The 24,297-nt window shown below is 36.6% G+C and overlaps 1 protein-coding gene across 5 annotated transcripts in view; it reads left to right on the top strand.

Annotated features, from left to right (window-relative positions):
- Positions 1 to 24,297, top strand: part of Arhgap29 (Rho GTPase activating protein 29) — a 67,244-nt gene that overhangs the window by 26,061 nt on the left and 16,886 nt on the right. For all 5 annotated transcript variants that reach the window (XM_085677766.2, XM_048456712.3, XM_048456710.3 and 2 more), the window contains 10 exons: positions 947 to 1,081; positions 9,158 to 9,254; positions 9,574 to 9,646; positions 11,809 to 11,857; positions 12,665 to 12,802; positions 13,539 to 13,603; positions 14,000 to 14,110; positions 14,267 to 14,347; positions 14,499 to 14,687; positions 15,335 to 15,472. In XM_085677766.2, coding sequence (XP_085533892.2) covers positions 947 to 1,081; positions 9,158 to 9,254; positions 9,574 to 9,646; positions 11,809 to 11,857; positions 12,665 to 12,802; positions 13,539 to 13,603; positions 14,000 to 14,110; positions 14,267 to 14,347; positions 14,499 to 14,687; positions 15,335 to 15,472 — 1,076 coding nt within the window. The remainder of the gene's footprint in view (positions 1 to 946; positions 1,082 to 9,157; positions 9,255 to 9,573; positions 9,647 to 11,808; positions 11,858 to 12,664; positions 12,803 to 13,538; positions 13,604 to 13,999; positions 14,111 to 14,266; positions 14,348 to 14,498; positions 14,688 to 15,334; positions 15,473 to 24,297) is intronic.

The raw sequence follows: 24,297 nt of genomic DNA, 5'->3' as shown, positions 1-24,297 counted from the left end.
CTTTTTAAAAATTGGTTAATACATCAGACTTTTTAGGGATTTTGAGTTTGTTACCATGTATATTTGAAGACATAAGGTAGGGAATGGTCCCATTTATTTACCTTGAGAAGTCTGAAGAGCATGTTTAAACAGAGAAAAATGAAGAAATAGTGTTAAATTGGCTACACTGTGATAGCCTTTGAAATTCTTTTGATTGCTTCTTCTTTGTCATGTTCATTATATTATTATTACTATATGTTCATGCATGCATTTGTGTGTGTGTGCCACAGAACACATTTGGAGGTCTGAGGACAACTTTGGGGGATCGATTCTCTCTACATTCATGTAGGTACTAGAGACTGAGTTCAGGTTGCCAGGTCCTCAGAGCAAGCAAGCACCTTTGCCCACTGATCCATCCCACTAGTTCTATTTTTGGATATTTTGGTTTTGGTTTTCTATTTGTCTTTTGTGACAAAGTTTCTCTGTGTAGTCCTGGCTGTCACAGTATTCACTCTGTAGACCAGACTGCCTCGGAACTCAGATCTGCCTGCCTGTGCCTCCAGAGTGCTGGGATTAAAGGCATGCGCCTGCGCAACCACCACCACCGCCTGGTCTGTTGTCTTTAAACAGGGTTCTGTGTGACTCCAGCTGACCTCAGACTCCCTAGTAGCTGTGAATGACCTTGAACTCCTACTATCTTCTGCCTCCACCTCCCAAATGCTTGGATTAAGGTTACACAACCATATCTGGCCCTAAAATCCTTAATGAATTAAGTGACAAAGGACTTTCTGAAAGTGATAAACTTGGTATGTAATTACAATAGTTAAAATTAGAACTGTCCGTGTTGGAGGCAGAAGTCACAGAGCCAGTGCTTTTACACAGAGTATCTTCGTGTCTGTTGCAGCTTAGATTTCTTGAACTTTGCATTGTAAATTAATTTTTAAATTTTCTCGTTTTCCTTTTAAAGACTGTTTTAAAGAAGTCATTCATATACGTCTGGATGAACTTCTCCGTGTTTTAAAATCTATAATGAATAAGCATCAGAACCTCAATTCTGTAGATCTTCACAATGCTGCAGAAATGCTTACTTCAAAAGTAAAAGGTAAGACATGTGTACAAAGGGTGGGCCATTGAGGCCAGAGGACCCTGCGACACCCTTACATTTAGCTCATACTGACTGTAGAGCCACCTCGTGGCATTGCAGGATTTGTCTGAATAAAGAATTTTGTGTATTTTGATATATGGATATACCCACCAATTCACACCTGAAGATTTCTTTATCTTAAAAATAAAAATTGTTAGACATGGTAAAAATTCTTACTTCAGTCAAACTACCAATGTTTAAAACTTGAGTTTTGTCAGTGAGTTCACCCCACTAAGGTTGTTTATTACTGTCTGCGGATCCTTTGCTGTGTGAAGACAGTCATGTTAGAAATGGTCGTTTGTAGTGACTCCAGATGGAGGAAAACAAGGCGCAGTTTGGTATGTGGAAAGGAAATTACAATTTTATCGGGTGTGTGTGGAGACGTGTGTGTGTGTGTGTGTGTGTGTGTGTGTGTGTGTGTGTGTGTGTTTACACACACACACACATTTATACACTAAAACAGAATTGAAAATTAGGACATTGGCCTAATTGAAATTGTTAAAAGTATTCTGGACTACATATATAAGGAAGACTGAGTGAAGGGAGTATGAGATAGGTTAGGACATTGTGAGAAACAGTAGACTAGATAAACATGGAAGATGTGAGCTTGAGGTAGAAGGTGGATATGGTCAGGCATTTGTCAGAAGGGGTTTGAAGATGTAAGGAAGAGAGAAGATTGACAGTGAAGATGGACAGGCTGGAGGAACATCTACCAGGCAGGAAGAGAAATGCAGTTTCAGAGGTGCGAAGTTTTAAGAAGTGCTCATCAGTGAAAAATGCCACTGACGAGACAGCATGGCTTCAGATGATGGCACTATAAAAAGTAGCTGCAGTGATGCGTGGAAGGTCAGAGGCACCAAGGTGGCCCAAGGTGACACAGTAAGCTGCCCATCCGAGGTGAAAGAAAGACTCATCAGAAGGAGAGGCTACCGGTCCAACAGTTTGACAATGGGGCGCAGGCTCTAAGAGCTGGCAAGGGTGAGGCTGCAGTATAGGTGGACCCTGGTAGAATTCTGGGTATAAAGAACTTGGTGAGGGTGCTGACCATGCTCATATTCGGGAAAAGGCAGAAAGGAAGTAAAAACATTTCAATAAAAATGTAGACTATATCCCCCCCATCTATCCTCCCCCCCCCCCCGCCACACACACACATTTCTTTCCTGACTTAAGACTTTTCCTGTTTGTGTGGTTTCCTTTTTTCTATTTGAAGCGCTGGGAGGGAAAAAGTGCTGTAGACAATTTTAAGTGGAAAACAGGGGTAGCTTATTTTGTGCTTTTTAAAAATGTGCTTAGTAACCAAATTTGTTTTCAAGTAGGTTGTTTACAAGTGCCATTTAACTTTACTTAGATATGGAAATTTGTGTCTATAGATAGTAAAATTTCCATGCTTGGAAATAGCGACTTAGTTCAATTGTTGTCAGTGGCTATTGTGTGTGGTCAGGATGTCCTGGGGAAGGAGTGCACAGCCTGTGGCTGGGTCCACATTCCAGAAACAGACCTGAAGCGGGTGCTCTTAACATAGAGCAAGCTTTTTGAATATTATTTCTCAAGGTCTCAGAATTATTGCTACTATTTTACTGTGGTGTTAGATGAAATTGGAAAAAGAAAGATAAAATTGATTTGTTGGTGGAAAACTTTCTGTAGGATTCCAGTGAAACCAGAAAATGTTAAAAAGGGTTGGGGCTTTTTTGTTTTATTTTTGAGGCCCTCCAAAATTACTGAGTGACCTGAAAAGTCGAGGTTAAATCAGAATTTATTTAATAGTAATTTAGTTTTCAAAGCCTGAAAAGGCAAGGAATAGGTAGAAACCATTTCTCTGAATTTAGGAACCAAAAGTCTAAATGTGTTGATATTTCCATCTTTGGTACAGGGGATCCCTGTAAATGTACATTCCTATTTTCTTCATTTGGAGAGAAACTTCAAGAAAATCTAGTGTGTGACAGGATCAGAAAGGTGTAGAAATGTAGGAGTCATCTAGACCATTACACAGTCTTAGCTCACTACAGTTGTGTCTTTAAGAACCGCAGTGACCTGAGTAGCTGTCTTACTTTGGACACATTAACTGTCAAATGACAGATTTCAAAATTGCCAGACTGTTCAAAACAAATTAAAAAACATAACACATAATAACTTGAGGGCTATGTAGCCCTGTTTGTGTTGCCACAGGTTTGAATTCACACAATGTATCTAGTTTTAAAACGGAATCTTTCCGTTGCCTTTTTTAAATTTTTTACTGTAAACATAGAATTTACCTTGTAATAACTTTAAAAGACAAGTCCTTAGCTTTCTCCCATTCATGCTGGCAGTGATTTGTAGTTCCTGTGTCTCTTTCTGTTTCCAAGCAGGAAGTTCAGTTGACAAAATATTTGCAATATGGTAAGAGAGATACAGACTATTTCTGAAGCAGATAAAGATGTCTACAGATGTCAGTAATTTATGATGTACTTAGTATTTTCAACTGTTTGGGTCAGTTTTATTGATAATATAAATGAAAAGAAATTTTTGTGTCTTTCATCTGTATATTGCCCTGTATTTATGTTGGCAAACTGACAAAGAAAAACCTTAATTGCACACAATTTTGAAGCTTCATCTTTCTCTTCTGCAAACCTAATTTTTCAACATGAAGTTCATTCATACAGTTCAAAATAAAAATGGCTCCAGAAGATATTCAGTAGTGAAGCTTGCTTTTTCAGACCTTAGCCATTCATTCTGGCTCTGCAATAGACCATGACTATCATTGATTTCTTTTGAATCTTTCCAGAGTTACATCACACATATAAACAAGCAAGCATGTGTATGGTTCTCCTTCTTTACCTCGGTGCTAAACAAATGATTGTACTCTACTGCTTGTTCATTTGTCTGCACATAAAATGTTGCCCAGTTCTTTGGCTTTTATTTTTTCCAAAACTGCATGAATATACATAATGCTGACAGACTATATTAAACAGCTCATTCCTGGAGGATGCTAGCATTGTTTCCTACTGCTGCTTCTGTGTGAAGCCGTGCAAATTCCTAGTATGTGGTATTGAGAGAGCTTGTGTCCTTGTAGTTTTGGTACTGCCAGGCATCCTGTAAGACTCTGCCCTCTGATGCTGTGAAAGGGGCTGATTCCCCTGCCTCTGCCAGCAGTGCTAGTAGTCAGTATTTGTTACTCAGGCTTGTAGTCTTGGTATAGATTTGATCTGCATTTTCTCCATTGTGAGTGCAATTGAATATGTTTCAAGAGTCATTTGTATACATCCTTTTATTTGAATTGGTCTATTTTCTCTTGGTGTTTGATAGTTTTTAAATATAAATGATTTACAGAAACTCTTTTGTATTTCTATCATTTTACTGCAAGCTATAACTTTACTCATTCTGTGATTTATCTTTTGGTTTATTTTTGCATTTTAACGTATCAATTTTTTGTAATAACGTGAGTTTTAGTTATTAGAGTGGCCTTCCTTACTCTGTTTCACCATTCTCTAGACTTTTTTTTCCTAAAGTTTTATGGTATCATTTGTTAAATCTAAAGCTTAGAGAGGCAAAATGTGTGTTTTTTTAAATGAAGCCGGTAGTAGTAGTAGTAAGAATGAAAAGAAAGGAAACATTTTAGAAGCAAAACGTGGAGCTAAGCAATGTATAGGAAAAAGCAAGAAGAAAGTAGAAGAAACGTGAAAGAAACCATTGTAAATGTTAGTCTGTAGCATGCAACACCAGACAAGTGGTTCCTCGGTGGTACAGAAGTGATGGAGTTCTCTGGGGCTGGTGAGGTATAGAAGGTGCAGTCTAAGATGAGCTCTGTGGGGTAAAAAGTCTACAGATGGGTGCAGAACTGAGGAAGGGTTCACCTACCTACTGATCCCAGCCTCTGTACCCTAAGAGACTTGATGTTTCTCATTCTGTCCTTGATGTGCTGCCTCACATGTAAAGACAGTAAGTTCAGGTAGTCTTTTAGCCCTGGAAATGGTCAAGGTCAGAACTGAACCCTCCTCTCAAACTTCAAAACTTTACTCTTCCGTGTAGTTTAACAAATAACTTTTAAGAGAGTAGAGTATTTCGTGTGGAAGGAAGTGGTTAACTTTGTAATAATTAGTAAGTATAGCTAATATTATTTAGGTTGTTAAGCTCGTTACATGGATGAACTCACATAATCGTCACAATTCTGAGATTAATAAACCTGTCAGATCAGCTCTCCCTGGGCAGATAAGGAAGTCAAGTGTCCTGAGAGGTTTGTCCAAGGTTGTTGGCGTATTAAGTGGTAGAACAGCTGAAAGTTGAAGCTAAGTCAAAGATATTAAAGAGTAAGGTAAAGAACACTTCCGGTACTCCCTGATGGAAAGTTGGTACTGATGGTGCTATTTGATCCTAGTTTTCCAAGACCATTTAGTTCCCACAGCAACTTCTGAAGTTGTAATTAATCCACTTTATCAATGAGAAAACTGGGGCTACAGTTGTTAATGCTTCAAATATAGGAAGAGAAGGAGCTAATGCTTAGCCTAGGTAGGCTGTTTGTAGAACCTGTCTTCTTACTCAGGAGTCAGCAATGAGAGTTAGGAGGCCAAGTGAAGTTTTATGGGAACACAGGCACTTTCATTCCTTTCTGTATGGTCTGTGGCTTCCTTCATCAGAATGTAAACCCAGACATTTACTAAAAAATAATGTTGGTACAGGGCTCTGAAGAAACAGAATAAGAAGACATCTTATTGTCCAAAGACTTTTCTGAAACTGAGCAGGGGCACCAAGGATGAAGCATATTAGAATACAGAGCGGCTTTGAAGGGGAGGGAACGGCATTCTCTGGAATTCTCACTAGGTGACTGAAACCTCATTCAATAGAAAGGAAGACAAAGAAAGATGGTTCAAAATTATTACCTTTTCATTATTTTTACAGTCATTATAATAATTGTGTTTCCCAATTGTGTTTAATGTCATGAAAAGATACACCAATAAGAAAGGAAGAATTATAACAGTAGTGTTATAAAGTACTCTCCAATGAAAAATTAAAAGTGGTTTTATTGAGATCTAATTGATAGAAAGCAAGCTGCTCCTGTTTTAATGCTACTGTTTAATAAATGCTGCTGCATGGACATTATTGTGCAACTGTTTGCCACAGTTAAATGCTAGAACAGTCAGATAACACTTCTCCTGCTGAGATTCTTCTCTCTGCCTGTGTCATCTTCTGTACAGATTCTGATGCTCTGTGTATTCATTTCCACTCTGTTCAAAGTACTTATAATTCCGCTCTTTGTATTCGGTCCATGGGTTACATAGAAATATGCAGTTAATTTCCAAGTATTCCAGAATTACTACTTTTTTGGGGGGGATGATATAGAGCTTATATATGGGTACTGGGTAGGGTATAAGGGTAAGGAGAATTTGGAGGGAAGAAAGAAAGAGAGAGAGATAGAGGGACAGAGAAAGAAAGGAAAGAGGAAAGGGGAGAAGAGGAGAAGGCAGATGCTGCCTCTTCAAAAGAAGAAGGGGCAGAGAGCTCAAGAATTTTTTCATTTCCTTCTAATCTTGATTCCATGTAGTCAGAGTACATTTTGAATAATTTGTATAAGTTATGCTTATTGAGAGGTATTTTATGACCCATAATATGGCTGTGTTACTAAACATGTACTTGATAAGAATTTGTGTCTTGTACATTTTGCTCCTGGGTAGAGTTGTACAGAATGTCTATCTTGTCAAGTTGGTTGATAAATATCATTCAGATTTTATATCCTTCTTTATTTTATGTTTTATGTCACTTATTAAGAGGAGTATTAAAGTTTCTGTCACCGAGAATATATCCTTTTTTTCATGTAGTTATGTCTGTCAGTTTTTGCTTAAGAATTTTGCAGCTCTATACATTTATAAATACATACACAAAATAAAATTATTGTGTCCTCCTTCACTGATTCTTCAGATTATAACATTTTAAAAAATACTTCTGGACATGTCCTTTGGAAATCTACTTTGTGTAATATTAGGCAGTAAACTGAGGCAGTTTTTTAGCTTACCATGGTCAGTTTCTTGTCTTTCAAAAATTACTGCTTTTTAGCTGGGTATAATGGTGCACTCCTTTAATCCCAGTGCTCAAAGGTAGAGGAAAGTGGATCTCTGAGCTCAAGGCCAGCCTGCTCTACATGAGTTTCAGGACAGCCTGGTCTACACAGAAGCCCAAATCCTGTCTTGAAAAAATAACACCAAAAAGATTACTGCCTTTTGTTGCCTAATAATCTAATGTCTTAGAAACGGTTTCTTCTTCAGTTTGCACAGGACTCTGTTTTGTTTTTAGTTATCTTACGCAGAAGTAGAATCTTCTTCTCCCACTTGACTGGGGCAAATGTCTAGAAACATTCTTATTATTTGCAGTAACTGAATCTTAAGGTTTTGGTTTTTTTTATAAGGGATATTTAGAAAAGTTTGAAAAGTAGGGACCTGAGTGCCCTACCCCGTAGTCTGCAAAGGTGTATCCATACGGCAATTTCAGGGGTTCTTGCTTCCTAACCTTATTTGCATATTTGATTCAACTTCTGTAAAAAGTAAAAACCTATGAAATCTGAATCTTTGGGGATGAAGCTATTTTCCAAACTCCAGCCAAGTTTTAAAATGACTTGTGAAGCAGAGGGTGGCTTTCCAGCTTCCTCACCGTCTTCTGTGAGCAGAGCAGTGCGGGGAGCCCAGGTTCTTACAGCGGAACGTGGGTTATTTAAAGAAAAAAAGCCCAGTTCCACCTTCATATTTTGTCTTGGTAAATTGTATCTTTGTTTTTAACAACAGTACACATAAAGAAGTTAAAATAATCTTTTCAGGTTGTATTTTATAATATTCTTTAACAAAATGCAAAATGTCAAAATATCCGTCTTGTAAACAAAAACAGCTATGTTAGTTGACATGTACCTCAGAATCCAAGAGCCTGTCGGCAGGAAATACAGCTATGTATAAGTAGGATATTAACTTCTCTAAAGTACTGGATTTTATTTTATTTTTTGTCTTTTCCATTTCTTTCTTTCTTTCTTTCTTTTATTTTATTTTATTGAGCTCTTCATTTTTCTCTGCTGTTCTCCCTGCCTCTCCCCTCTGCTTTAACCTTCCACCATGGTCCCCATGCTCCCAATTTACTTAGGAGATCTTGTCTTTTTCTACTTCCCATGTAGATAAGATCTATGTATGTCTCTCTTAGGGTCTTCATCCTCATTGTTTTCTAATTTCTCTGGGATTGTGATTTGTGGGCTGATTTTCTTTGCTTTATGTTTAAAAACCACTTATGAGTGAGTACATGTGATAATTGTCTTTCTGGGTCTGGATTACCTAACTCATAATGATGTTTTCTAGCTCCATCCATTTGCCTGCAAAACTCAAGATGTCGTTATTTTTTTCTGCTGTGTAGAACTCCATTGTGTGAATGTACCACATTTTCCTTATCTGTTCTTTGGTTGAGGGGCATTTAAGTTGTTTCCAGGTTCTGGCTATGACAAACAAAGCTGCTATGAACATAGTTGAGGACATGTACTTGAGCATCCTTTGGATATATACCCAAAAGTGGTGTTACTGGGTCTTGAGGAAGAAGTACTAGATTTTAAATGTGATGCTGTCATACATTCTATGGTATACACAGTGTATCTATGACTCCAGTTGTTGATAATTTATATTAAGTTTTATACTTCATAATGACTTCAGTGGGCCAGCATCTTTAGCTGTTTTTAAAAATGCTAGAGTAGTGAGAAAAAAATAACTCAGAACACTTCATAAAGAGGACTCTGGACTCCCAAGACTGAATTCACAGAGTCACTGTTTAGATGTGCTGGATTATATAATGCACACAGTAATCGACTTACAATTCTAGTTACTTCTGTGCAAACTGATACTTTTGCATAATTTCCATAATAAGGAAACTTAATTATTCTATCAATTTTGTATATTTGATTTTAAGTTTCTGAATCTTTTAGTGCTTTTTGAAGTAATAGCGATTAAAAGAGTTAATGGCTTTGTATAAATCCATTTGTTGTATAAATACATTTGTTAAATGTATTTTCTTCTACTTACTGCAACTGATTTTTGCTTATAGCTGTGAACTTTACAGAAGTTAATGAAGAAAACAAAAACTATCTATTTCAAGAAGTGTTTTCCTCCATTGAAACTTTGGCATTTACTTTTGGAAATATGTAAGTAAAGACTATCATTTAAGTTAGTGAACCTGATTGTCTTAGTGAAAATATGTAGTCCACAAATTTGTCAGATATGTGAAAAATGAAATAAGAGTATCATATATCATCCCAACTTGGCAAGAGCTGCCTTCTGTGTGACTTTATTGACTGTATTTGCGAGTATCTGTAGCTCTTAGCAGCAGCCCCCATTTGCAAGTGGCTGTGTCTGGTTTATGTGATGAGAACAGTTTATTCTAGATATAGATTGAAGCTAAGAGACAGACATGTAATAACTTTTCTTTTTTATTTCCATGCTTTTTTAAACCTCTCTGGATAGCCTCACAAACTTCCTTATGGGAGATGTTGGCAATGGTTCAGTACTGCGACTGCCTGTTTCTCGAGGAAGTAAGGTAGGCCCAGCTTTGTGAAAACCAAGTCTCTATTATTACTAACTTACTGTCACAGCTGCTTCCTGATACAGATCTTAACACTGACAGGTTTGAACTTTGTAGATTACCTTATCATTTTGAGGCTAAGCAAAGAAAATTAGTTTGTTTTATATATAATAAAATGATTAGCTTCTGTAGCAATAATTTGGTTATACTTTTCTAAGTGATGTTGTATTAAGAAAGTAGCCTAATTCATGCATCAATGTTATATGGTCCAAAAGAGAAAATTTTTTAGGGGGATGGGAATATGAGTGTGGGTATATGTATGAACATGTGGAGACCAGAGATGGACATAGAAAATAGCTTTCTATCCTCTTTATATAGAGGGACAAATTAAGGTTAGGTAACCCTAAATGTTCAATTCAATGTCATATGCCTAATAGAGCTAAACTTTAGACCCTGGTGTCTTTGATCCCATTTCTCACTGAATCTGCATACACTGTATTGCCCAGCTGTATAGATCAGATTTGTCTTAAGAATTTATTTAACCACACACCTTTAGTCCTGGCACTTTGGAGGCAGAGGCAGGCAGATCTCTATGAGTTTGAGGCCAGCTTGGTCTATATGGTAAGTTCCAAGCCAGCTGAAGCTATATACTAAGAGCCTTTATTCAAACAACAAAAAATCTTCAACTGATGATGGAAGTACAAAATAATCCCATACTAGTTCAGAATTATGTATAATAAAGGGTTATTTATTTAGGGATAGACTCACAGATCATAGTTCTAGATCACAGTCCTGCACAAATGGGGAGCAGAAATCAAATCTAGCAGCCGGAAGCTAGAGAGGAAGTGTATGCTTTACAGCTGCATTTATAGTATAAGAGACCATGCCCAAGAGGGCTGGTATCTTAAAGGCTATTGGCTGAAGGAGCTCCCACAGCACCTACCCTTTTTTTTTAAATAAGAGAGTTCCAAGCCCAATACAAAACTATATACACTAGGAACAGATATCAAGTATAAGATTAGAATTGCAATCAGCATAAACAATATTAAGCAAGGAGCATGTGCTAAATGTTTTAATAATTATTCTATCCTAAGGAGTCTAAGCCTTGTGTTAGAAATGGCTCAGCTAGCTCAGTCAGGAGAGCATGAGACTCTTGATCTCAGGATTGTGGGTTTGAGCCCCATGTTGGGCGCCCATCTGTTTTAGGAGGCCAGCTTGTTTGTTCCTGGCTGCCCAGACTTGAAACAACCACTCAAAAACTGTATTATTTAAATCACTGCTTAGCCAATCACTAAACATATTGCTAGCTAGCTCTTATATCTCTTGTTAACCCATTTCTTTTAATTTGTGTATCACCACATGGCTGTGACTTACCGGGTAATGTTCCATCTGGCATCTGTCTGCAGCGAGGCTACATGGCTTCTCCTTGACTCCACCTTCTTCCTCCCAGCATTCAGTTTAGATTTCCCCCTGCCTAGCTCTATTCTGCCCTATTACAGGCCAAAACAGCTTTTTTTAAATTAATTTACCAATAAAAGCAACAATATACAGAAGAACTTCCCACACCAATCAACAACCAAACAAAAAATTTATTTAGCAATTGAGATAATATTTTTAAACACTATCTAATAAGGTATAGCCATTATGTTAGTAGTTCTTTAAATTGATAAGTAAAATTAAAAGTTCACTTTCTAGTTGGTTAGTCGTGTTCTAAATGCTTGTGTACCTGGTATCTGATAGACACACACACACAGTAAAATATGCAATGCCAATTTTATCACAAGAAATTTTATATTAAGCTACCTAAAAAACTTGGAAAGACATACATACCTGTGATAAAGTAGAAAAAGATGGCTGGATGTCCTCTTAAGTTTGAAGTCTGTTGTAACTGCTTCTTTAACTTCTGAACCTTTCTAGATCTGTAGAATTTGAAGTTTTATATGGATCTGTTGATGTTACTAATCAGGTTAAATGAGTTCATTGTTGAATGTTGGGAACTATAGTTGTTACAGTGTTGTGGTATTTAAGCAGACTTCTTAGACGCTTTGAGTTTTAAATACTTGAAATTCTTGAAAAAGAATTATGTCAGAGTAATAAAATTGAAAACAGAATTTTTGGAAACAACGGTATGTTGTTTTCTGCTCTAATCTTAAATTTCTTTTCTTCCATGTATTTAGTCTTTTGAAAACATTTCTGTGGACTCAGCGGACTTACCCAATGAAAAAGGTAGTGTTCAGAACTTTATTAGATAGTTTGCATTTTCTTTCAATAAGTATTTTGTATCGCTTAATCTCTTTGTACTTTGGAATCTAGTATATTCATTTTTAATACAAAAGTATACCAAAAGTTTTACATATAAAGCATAAAGAGAGCCGAGTGGTGGTGGTGCATGCCTTTAATCCCAGCACTCAAGAGGCAGAGTTAGAGGCCAGCCTGGTCTACAGAGTGAGTTTCAGGACAGCCAGAGCTACACAAAGAAACCTGACTCAAAAAAACAAAAACAAAAAAGTGTGTGTGTGTGTGTGTGTGTGCGCGCGCACGTGTGTGTGTGCACGTGTGTGCGTGTGTGTAAGAAACCTTGCTTGAGTAGATGGTATGATGATGCAAACATCATAATTACATACAGATTGTAACTCAACAAACAATAGAAATACATATTCATATAAAAATACAGGAGCTGGACATACAGTCGCTCAGTGGTTAGGAGCATTTACTATTCTGGCAAAGGACCTGGGGTTGGTTTCTGGCACACACAGGGCAGTTCACAACTGTCTGTACCTCTAGTTTCAGGGGATTTGACTCCCACTTCTGGCTCTGTGGGCACCAGGCATGCATATAGTGTCCACCATTCATATTTTAAAGATTTATAAATACAGTATAATTTTAAGTATAAACAGTGGCCTTTTATAGATTTGTCCTTTGAATTTTTAACTAGTTTTTGTTGATTAATTTCTAAGGATCCAAGTACTTCTTTTTTAGAGTTATTATGTATTCATACTTAACTTATACTTATTTTGATGTTTGTATTTTCAGGAAATTTCTCCCCTATAGAACTAGACAACTTGCTGTTAAAGAACACTGACTCTGTAGAATTGGCTTTGTCCTATGCTAAAACATGGTCAAAATATACCAAGAACATAGTGTCGTGGGTTGAAAAAAAGCTCAACTTGGGTGAGTTCTCTATTAAAGTATCTAGCTTTAAACATTAGCACTAACTTGTTTATGGTTCATTTTCTGCAGAGTGAAAGTTTAATGATTTCTAATTAGTGGTTATTTTAGTAAATAGAATTTCCTTTTGTGATGGGCTTTCTTATACTAAATATACAAAGTAGACATTTTATGTAGGCTGCTGGAGGTAGACACACAAAGAACACTGTCTCTGCCTGTGAAGAGGTCTTACTATAATGGAGTGAAAGCACAGCCCATAATAAGGTAAAGGAGGAGAGCCACGGTGGATACACAAGCAGAAAGGAAGCATGGCAGAAACAGCTCAGTAGTTTTTACTGTGTTTTACAGCTGAGAAAATGTTTTTGTATCCATTATTTTACCTAATCCCCTAATACTTGGAAAGCAGGCAAGACAGGATTGTTATGCCCATTTTCTAGCACCATTCCTAAGGGGCACAGCAGGTTTGCTTATAAACATGTGGCATATTTGGAGGGGCATAGGGTTCCTCAGTGCCTGTGATCAGACTCACTGGGTTAGATCTCGCTCTGACAAGTGAGAGTTGTGCATGTGTGTTTGCAGAGCTCCCCTGCTGATTCCGGTGAGCAGTTAGATTAAGGATTGCTTACTTATACCATGGTGCATACTGATATGTGTGATCACTTTTTAATTGAAGAAGCACAAATAATCTTAGCGCATATATAGAGAAGAATGTTAATTTTTGTCTTTTAAACCTTTTCAGAATTGGAATCCACTAGAAATATTGTAAAATTGGCAGAGGCAACTAGATCTAGCATTGGAATACAAGTAAGTGTTCTGTGAACTCCTCAGGTTGTACCAAGAGACTACTTAGTTAACCTTCCAATCAGTTCATAGAGAAAAAGGACTTATTGAAAAAGGGCAAATTTAAGTGACTATTCCTTAGGAATAAAACCAGAGTGTTTACAATTTTATACAAATACCTATTTTGAAACTGATTTGCTAACTAGTCCATAGTTTCAATATTTTTCTCGCATAGACACAAGTCATTTTACTAGAAAAAATAATCTAAAGTTATCTTTTTGAAGAACAGGGATCTGTCTAGAACTCCAATACCATTCTTTTCTCTAACATGTCAAATTTAGGTATTGAACTTTAGCATATCAGGCAAGTACCTCTAGTATCATGCTATTGTAAAACTTCCCTTTCAACTTTAAATTCTAGGAGTTTATGCCACTGCAGTCTCTGTTTACCAACGCTCTTCTTAATGACATACATAGCAGCAACCTGTTGCAACAAACAATTGCAGCCCTCCAAGCCAATAAATTTGTGCAGGTAAAAATTATACCTCTCTCTCTCTCTCTCTCTCTCTCTCTCTCTCTCTCTCTCTCTCTCTCTCTCTCTCGCCTGTCCTGGAACTCACTCCATACAGCATATTTTTAATAGCATACCTTTACAAAACAACTTACTTCTTTTTAATATCCTTAATAGCCTCTACTTGGGAGGAAGAATGAAATGGAAAAGCAAAGGAAAGAAATAAAAGAGCTTTGGAAACAGCAACAGAATAAACTGGTTAGTATTATAAACTGGGTAGTATTATACTAGAATTTCACGTGTTTGTTTATGAACATCTAAAATCACCTACTGTAAATAAACTACCTGTCTTACTCTGGGTTCCCTAATGTACTGCCTTGTAATCTGTAGAATGTTCTTTTCTGTGTAGCTTGAAACAGAGACAGCTCTTAAAAAGGCAAAATTGCTATGCATGCAGCGTCAAGATGAATATGAAAAAGCAAAGTCGTCCATGTTTCGTGTGGAAGAGGAGCAGCTAAGCTCAAGTGCTGGATTAGCAAAAAATCTGAACAAACAACTAGAAAAAAAGCGGAGGCTGGAAGAAGAGGCTCTTCAGAAGGTAGCATTTTTGTTATGTGAAGCTTGAACCAGTATTCTGTGCTTCAGATTAGGCTTCAAACTTCCCAGGAGTCGGGTCACCAGGAAAGCATGCTCGGGCTGCTGGGGCTCACCCAGAGTTCCTTACTCTGCTGGTAGACATCCACACTCTGGCAAGCTATGCTGGGATGCTTGGGAGTTTGTGAAAGAGGGATCTTAGGATAGTGGTTTCTTATTTCTGATTCGATTATAAAGTCTGTGTTCTAGGGAAGTCTGTGTTACATACTGCTGACAAGAATAAGCCAAGGCTTTGTATCATTTATGTATATATTAAGTTTAATTTGACAAATTCTGTAAAACAAATGGTAAATATAAGTAGGAAGTGCTTTTTAAAATAGAAATGAAAATATTTTGTATGCAAACAGTATAGTAATTGCAAATTACCCCCAGCAATTAAAATCAAATGCTCTTAAATTGCCAACCAAAATGATGCTATTTATCTTTAAATTATTTTATTATTTAAAATACATTTCATAGTACTATATTTAAAATAAAAATATTTCAGAATTTTCATAAAGACTTCCCAGTTTTTTAAAATATATCTTTATAGTAAGTTTTTTGATATAAATTCTAATGATTATTGTTATTTGTTTCTGTGATGTATTGAAGGTAGAAGAAGCAAATGAGCACTATAAAGTCTGTGTAACAAATGTTGAAGAAAGACGGAATGATCTAGAAAATACCAAGAGAGAAATTTTAACACAACTTCGGACACTTGTTTTCCAGTGTGACCTTACACTTAAAGCTGTAAGTTGTTTCTCCATTTATTTAAAGACAACAGGGAAAAAGTCTTGGAAACCATAAGTTTTAGTTGCTGAGAGATATAAATTTTGAGATTCAGAGAACATGGACTTTCGGTTTCTAATAGTGATCTATAATTTGAGTTACCTCTTTTCTTTTTATTGAGACGGGATCTGGTAAAACTGAACCAAAAACAATTTATGTAAAGACAAAGGATCCTAGGTCACATTTCATTTATGTCTTTCAAGTATTTTATTTATTTATTTATATTGATTTTTCAAGTATGTTATAAAGAGTTTTTATATTCAACAGGCTCTTTTATCATGTAGTTGACAAATATGTGAATATAAATCTGTTAACTGTCATCATAGTTGGGAACCAGATTCTCATCACTCAGTATTTGTTGTAGGAGGTCGCTTGTTTGTTCCCAGCTGCTCAGTACCGAAATAACCACACAGAAACTGTATTAATTAAAATCACTGCTTGGCCCATTAGCTCTAGCTTCTTATTGGCTAACTCTTACATAGTAACTTAACCCATTTCTATTAATCTGTGTTTTATGGCCACGAGGCTGTGGATTACTGAGTAAAGTTCCAGCGTCTGGCTCCAGGGGGCTACATGGCTTCTCTATGACTCCACTTTCTTTCTCCCAGCATTCAGTTTAGTTTTCCCCACCTAGTTCTACTCTGCCCTAGAAAGGCCAAGGCAGTTTCTTTATTCACCAGTGGTATTCACAGCATGCAGAGGGGAATACCCCATCACCTCCCCTTTTAAATAAAAGGAAGGTTTTAACTTTAACATAGCAAGATTACATACAACAAAACAGGTATCAAGCAAGAATAACTGTTACAACATTTATATCTACTTTATCTTTCATCATAACTAAGGAAAACTATAACTATATATCCTTCGACTCCATCAGAGACTCCAGAAGGATCTAATATTACCTATGTAAACAGAAAGGGTATTTATTGTAAGCAACTTCCAACTCAAATTGAGAGAGACATCTTTCTGCCTGGACAGTCACCCAAAGTTCTTCTGTACTATTGGGGCATCTGTCTTCAGCCTACAGGCCCATAGTATCCAGCAGACTTTTCCATGAAGCAGGAAATTTCAAAGACAATTCCACCTATATTGGCAGTTTGTCAGTCACTTTCTTCTGTGTCCTGCAGAATGTCTGGCAGACTCTTTCATGAAGCAGGAACGCTGAAGGACTGTCTTACCTTTAGGCAAGTTCAGCATCCATTTCTCTGTGGGTCCTGCATTTCTATACAGCATAACATCAAGCAGTCCAGGCAAGAGCAGTTTCTTGCCCAAATGGCTAACCAACGAGCCTCTTCAATGCCCATCATCCTCTTGAAATATTTGGTGCTGCCAAAAGCAGATGTGTCTCATTGTCATGAAAAGTCCTAAGTTTTTAAACATTTTAAATGCCATATTCTGTAGTCTTTGAAAGGTTTGAAGAATGTCTGTCCATCTGAAATACATCTCTCTACCTCTAGAAAATCTAACATGACTACAAGCTTGACTATTATAGATGATTATCTATTAACCTATATTTCTTAATTATACATTACATTTTTGAATGAGCTGGACAACACAATAACTTAATCATGATCAGAAATACATATACACAGTATAACAAAATTGACCTTAAATTTGTATCAATAAACCAAGATCCATAGCAATGCAAATCTCTATAGTAAATGTCTCCTATGTGTTGTCAGTTGCTGCACATATACCTAATCCCTAGCAATAGTGATGTGTTCTCCATCTTGTTAATTATCTATAAAAATATTAGAATAAAGTTTTTTGTATCTCATGTTTTCTAACTTTTCCAGTCTCATAAATGAACTAATAAATTGTACATGACCTTTTGAAACAGACTGCTTTTAACAGCCTACTGTATCAACATCCATTTGTCTGTGGATATGTGTGTTGTTTGTAGTTTGGGGATCATTATGAATAAAGCTCCAAAAATTATTTGTTGACAAATTTTTGTTGAACATAGTTTTCATATTTTAGAGAATACACAGAAGTACAACTTTCAAATGCATGGTTAACTCAATAAGAAACTACAAGATAGTTTTCCAGAGTGGCTCTAGTCAGTATGATTAGAATTAGAATCAGAATTCTAGCTCTGTGTCCTTGATATTGTGACATGCTTTAGCTGCTTTAATAGTTTCAAGTGCTTATTTACAATTTGGCTATTTTAAATTTTAATTGCTTTTTTTGTTGTCATTTTTGTATGATTGAGGTTGCATATATTTTCTCTCATTTCAAAGCTTTTCTGTTACACTTTTAGCAGTATCTTGTAGGGAGACGTTTTTGATTTTGTTAAGTCTATCTTGTTTGGGTCATGCTTTTGATGTTATGTCTAAGAATATTTCACTTACCACAAGGTCAGAGAGTTTCCCCCTTTGTTTTGTACTAAAAATTGTAGAGTTTGACACTTACATATATAGTCCATGTTGAGTTCATCTTTGTGCAAGGTGTGAATGGAAGTTGTTTTTGGCATATAGACATTATATTAAAATCATACCTAAAGGATTTTAATAAATGCCAGCACAAAAAGGGTAGTGCCAGAGAAAGAATTTATTTCTTATGTTTCCCAGTAGAAGAGAAAATAAAACACACAATACTACAAAGGGAATGGCAGCTTTGGCAGGCAGAAAGTCTTTTCTGTGTAGCATTGGCTGTCCTGGAACTCACAGAGATCCTCCTGCCTCGGCCTCCGAACCTCTATTGGAAATTAGATATAGTGAGTGTACACCTGTAATCCTAGCGTTTGAGAGCTAGCAGGCAGGAGGATCAAATCCAGTGCCATAATCACAACAAATAGGGAAAATTCCTAAAATGTTGGGGCTCCCTCAAGAAAGTCAAAGTAAATACAAGAGTACACATAGTTTGGCTTGCCTGCTTTGCAGAATTCAATGAGCTTTGGGAATGAGACATGAGACTTTCAACCTTATACTCTTGGTTCACTTTGGGCAGAGGAAATTGTCTTGATGTAGTAGACACATTGGTCAGGACTATGAACTTGGGACTTCCTAGTCTTGTATATGAAGATGTGATGTTCTCCAAGCTCTTGTCTTTTCAAGTGCTATTTCTCCCTGGCCAGCTTTTAAAGATGTAGGTAGGTAGGTCGGTAGGTAGGTCGGTCGGTAGGTAGGTAGGTAGGTCGATCAATAGGTAGGTAGGTAGGTAGGTAGGTAGGTAGGTAGGTAGGTAGGTAGATAGATAGATAGATAGATAGATAGATAGATAGATAGATAGATAGATAGATAGAGGAAGAAATATAATCAGTACAGACCTCTCCCAACAGAATAGGTTGAAAACACTATGCTATTTCCAATAAATTACCTTTGCATCTTTTTCAAAATCAGTTGACCATATTTATATGTATATACTTCTGAATTCTCTCTCTTGATTCTGTTGCTTTATATTGAAAATCAAATGTGAGCACAGTTTTATTCTTTTTAAGAGTTATATTTGAAGTCTTTTAATGTTCCATAAAATGGCTAGAATCAGCTTGTCTATATTTTAAAAAATCTCATCACCATTTTCAGTGGGATATTTTAAGTCTTAGATCAGATTGTGAAGAGTTAACTATGAGTTTGTACATTTCTCTATTTACTTAAGTCACTGATTTTTAAAATCAGAATTTTGTTTTAAGCATAAGAATCTTTGACAGGTCTATGTATTTATTCTGGGAGCTATTGAGAGTAATCTATATACATGCATAACTTAGATGTCCATTCCACTTAATTTCAAATTCTACTTGCTTCATAATGTTCAGAGACATAGATAATTTTTGCATGATCTTTTTATCTTGGAACCTTGGTAAATGCCTTTATTTTAGGGACTTTTATAGATTCTTCAGGTTTTTCTACATAGAAAATGTTTGCAGTAAGGGCAAACTGTGTGTCTTTCTCTTTTATTTATTTTTTTATTGCATCTTTTAATTTTCTTTTAGGGCTGTCAATTAAATAGGAGTGGTGAAAGGCGATTTCTTTGTCTTAGTCTTGGTCTTGGAAGAAAAGCATTAGGCCAGGCTTTGTGGCGCACACCTTCAATCCCAGCGCTTGGGGCGCAGAGACAGGAGGATCTCAGTAAGTTTAAGGCCAGCCTGGTTACAAAGTTCCAGGACAGCCAGGCCGGTTACACAGAGAAACCCTGTCTCAAAAAACCAAGAGAGAGAGAGAGAGAGAGAGAGAGAGAGAGAGAGAGAGAGAAGAAGAAGAAGAAGAAGAAGAAGAAGAAGAAGAAGAAGAAGAAGAAGAAGAAGAAGAAGAAGAAGAAAAGCATTAGTCTTTTACTATTTAAATAGGATGGTAGCTATAGATTCTTTGAATATGCCCCACATATAGTTAAGAAATTTCTTTTTTCTGTGTTGCTGCAAGTTTTTTCCGTTATTCTATGTAATCTTGTATTTTATCTTCTTATTCTCCTTCCTTCCTCTCTTTCTCCCTTTTCTCATTTCTCTCCCTCCGTTTCCCCTTTTATTGTCTTTTGTTTTGGTTAGGGTAATCTTCTTTCATAAAATGAGGTGAGAAAATATTCTTAAGCTTTGTTTGGGGGCAGGGTTTATCAAATTGATGTTATTTCTTCCTTATCTAGCAGGCATGTATGGCTTCTAGGGTTTAGATTTTAAAAGAATTTTTTTCCTACATATTAATTTCTTTGATATATTCAAGTTATTTCTTAGGTGAAGTTTGGTAGCTTATAGCTTGTATAGAATAGATCTCTTTCAACTTGACACATATACATCAAATTGTGTATGTAGTATGTATATGGTTGCTGTAGCTTTGGTCCCTCGACTGTCTTCAGTGGGTAGAGTGATGCTTCCTCTTTCATTCTTAATGTTAATAATTTGCACACACACTCCCCCAGTCTTGCAAGAAGTTTATGCATTTCATTGATCTTTCCTGAAAAAGAAAATTTAGTTGATTCCCAGTTGTATTAGTTTTTACTTGCTGTTTTTTCTTAACTTTCATGATTTAGTCCTTCTAATTAAGCTCTTCATTTAGTCCTGCATTCATCTCTCCTATAAAATTTATAATACTTCAAATTACCTCCTAAAGATTACTTACCTACAACTCACAAATTTTGAAATGTGTTTTCCTTTTTAGTTTCCTTTAGTTCAAAACATTTTCTAAGTTCCCTAGAGATTTGCTTTTTGAAGGATGGGTAATGTTAACACTTCTTATTTGATTTTTCTGAGTATTTGAATATTTTCCAGCTATTTTTAAATAATAACTTCTAGTTTAATTCTATTGTGGAAGGGGAAATTAGTTATATTATTTCAGGCTTCTTAAATTTATTACATTTTTTAAATTTTTGTTAAAAAGCAAAGAACAGAAGTTGATAAATTTTAAAAAGTAAGGAAGAAAACACAATGAAATTGAAAGGTGGTTTGAAAATATTAATTATGAGTGTTCCTTGAATGTACTTTAAAGGAATGTGTGTTCTTTTACTGTTGGCTGGTGTTTTGTGGATATCAATTCTTTAGTCTGTGTTGTGGTTTATTTCTTCTGTATTCTTGATTAGTTGTACTTAACTGTGTCTGTCTACTGAGAGGGGTTCAGAGATCCTCAGCATACTGTGTGTCCAGTAACGTCAGCTTTTGCTTTGTGTATTTTGAAATCTGTTACTAGTTGCTTCTACATTAACAAATGTTATGCCATCATAGCAGATTGGTCTTTCCTCTTTTGAAATATCTCTTTCCTAGTTTGTTTTTCTTTTGCTCAGGTAAAACAGTGCCTGAAATAAACTTGGAGAAGAAAGGGTTTTTTGGCTTAGAGGCTGTAGGCCAACATCAAGGAAACCAGGGCAGGAACCAACAGGCAGGAACTGAAGCAGAGATCACAAAGGAAAGAAAGCTGCATTCTAGCTTTCTTTCCAAGGCTTGCTCATTTTAATGTCTTATATGGCCTGCTTCTGCCTTCCAAGTGCTGGGATTAAAAGCACATGCTACCATGCCAGGCCTCCAACAATCTCTTTATTCTGGTAAATTTCCTTGCCTTTTAGTCTTTATTTAGTTTGATATGATACAGCTATTTCAGTTTACTTTTAATTAATTTGATCATAGTTTATTTTCCCTTTTCTTTAAGAATGATTTTTTTATGTGAATGGGTGTTGTATGTATGTATGTGTGTGTGTCTTGTATGTATGTTTGTGTTGTATATGTGTGTCTAGATGTCCACAGAAGTCAAAAAAGAGGGCATTGAATTTCCTGGAACAGGCATTACAAATGACTGTAAGCCACTGTTGGTACTAAGGACTGAACCCTGGTCCTCTGCAGGAGCAGCAAATGCTTTTAACTGCTGCAACATCTCTTCAGCCCCTTTCCCTTCTATTTTTAAACATATTTAAAATGAGCTTCTTATATAGCCTACAAATAGCATTTACTTTAGTCTTGAGTTTTAAACATCTCTTGACAGTCTTGTGTGAGTGTTTAGATCATTCATGTGTAATGTAAACCCATGGTCAGTTATAGACCTGCCTTATTATTTCCTTCTTAATTATAACCCCTTTCATCTACTTTTGTCTCCCGGGATTGTTTTCATTTATCTGAACTGTTTATCAACATTCCAACTTGTTTACTTCATTCATATTTTGGGGTTAATTCTTTCTCTAAATTTTGTAGTTTTGAACTAAGAATTGAAATGCAGATATGCATGCTGTGTATTTGCAGTTACCAGTTTGCCTCCATAGATGTGAATTCCAAATCTCTGGATTCAACAATAAGTAGAAACAAAAATTTGATCTCTATTGATATATTCAGACCTTTTCTCATTGCCATTCCTTAAGAAATGCAGTGTAACAGCTCTTCCCATTGCATTTGTGTAGCGTTTGTAGCTGTTATGTGTAATCTCCAGATAAATCTCATGGGAGGATAAGCCTAGGCCAACCACAAATGCCATTTTCTTGAAGAGACTTAACTATCCATGATGTGAGTATCTGAGGGTCCCCTGGATAGATACCCAGTTCTCATGAGTACTGAGTAACAGGTGCATATTCAAATGAAGACAGGGTCTCACTGTCTCAAACTTGCAACCCTGTGTACCTTTATTGCCCGGGTACTAGGATTACAGAAGTGTGCCAGTGTGCATAGCTTTGTATTATTCTTACCCAGTCCTCTAAGAACCAGTATTTTAGTACTTCAAGTGGAATGCCTTAGCGCATCTAAGTCCCTTTACTGAATTGTAGTGGGTATGTGACTATTAAAAACCTCACCAAACTGTCTATATTCTTATGTGTGTCGTGGGGGTGTGTGTTTGTTTGCTTTTCTATCATTTTAATTGAAATAATATTATTTCCTCTTTTCCTTTCTTCCCTCCAAACCATCCCATACCCCTCTGCCCATTTAACCCTTCTTGTTCTCTTTCAAATTCATGGCCTTTTTTTAAAAAAAATTGCTGCATATGTATGTGTATGTGTGTGTACATATGTATTCATTAAATATGAAGTCCCCCAGCTTAACAAGTTCTATTAAGATTTTTCATCTTTACAATGGTTTTATCGAAATATTAAATATTCCACTTACCATAGTTTAGTGAATATAGTCACATTATAAGCTGAGGAGTATTAAATTGTCCTTTTGATTTGCCTTCAAGTACACTACCTCTATTTTGTTATTTTCCTTTTCCAATATAGTTCTTCAGTAACTTTGTTTTAGAAATTTTATTTTTCAATACTGAAACTTCCTTTTTTGCTTGTCATCAGTTTTTTTGTGATTGTGTCCTTCCAGGTTTCAAACTCATTTGCCCCCTCTATGTATATGAGTGTGTGTGTGCCTGTGTATGTAATTGTACACATGGGAGGCCAGAGGGGTATCATTCCTCAAGAGCCATCCACTCTTTTCTTTTGAGACAGTGTCTCTCACTGAGTAGACTGGGATGGCTAGCTATCAAACACCAGAGACGTGGTCCTTCTTCCTTTCCAGTGCTGGGGTGTAAGGCCGCCATATTTGTTTTTTGTTGTTGTTTTCTTGTGTTTTAAACATGAATTCTGGAGTTTAAACTCGAGACAAGCATTCCCCCATCTCTCCAGTTCTTCCCTTACCTCGAAAGCTCATTTTAGCAACTGCCATCGAAGCTTCATCCTAGTGCCTGAGTTACCTCAGCTTGGCATCTGTCTTTTTCAGGGGTTAAGAGTTTCCTGGTATTTCAGTATCAGGAAATACACGAGTAATTTTGTATATTACCTTTTCCTGGGAAGACATCAGCAGCAAATGTTTGCTTGCTTCTAATAAAGTACCAATAACTGCCAAAAGAACACTGGAGTCTAGTTTAGTGATCCGGTCAGTTTAACTGGGGTTTATAGAAGCATGGACAACCATAGAAACTAAGCTACAAAGGAGTAGTTTTCCCCCCAACAGTTGTTTGCTTATATGTCCTTTAGGGGAAGAGTCTGGTGTGTGCCCACCCCCAGCAACTGTTAACTGCCTGTGTTTCCTTGGGCTGGGGTGGGGAGGGGAGGAGAGTCACAGCTGCTGAGAGTTCAAGAAGGCCACATCATGCCCAGAGGACAGCATTCCACAACACGTTTTGAATGCTATCCTAGGTATTTCCAGTGTTGTTTTGTGTGACACTGGATCCTAATGCTGTTTTAAAATATCCATGACCACTGAACTAGGAGTTCACCCTCCTAACTTTTTGCCTGTCACCTTGGTCTGTCTGGGAAGCAGAAGTGTAGGGCTTTCTACTGTCTGCTCTCCAAAAAGTCGGAGACAGCAATTCTTGATCATTAAGTGGAGGAGGTGGCGGGGGATGCAGGACTAAAGAGAAGAGTGAAAAGCTCCAGGAGGTTCAACAGCCACCACCAAT

Source organism: Myodes glareolus, chromosome 17, assembly GCF_982192425.1.
Source record: "Myodes glareolus chromosome 17, mMyoGla1.1, whole genome shotgun sequence".
Taxonomy (NCBI): domain Eukaryota; kingdom Metazoa; phylum Chordata; class Mammalia; order Rodentia; family Cricetidae; genus Myodes; species Myodes glareolus.
Note: the sequence above shows the minus strand (reverse complement) of the source record. Positions and strands in the feature narration are given on the sequence as shown.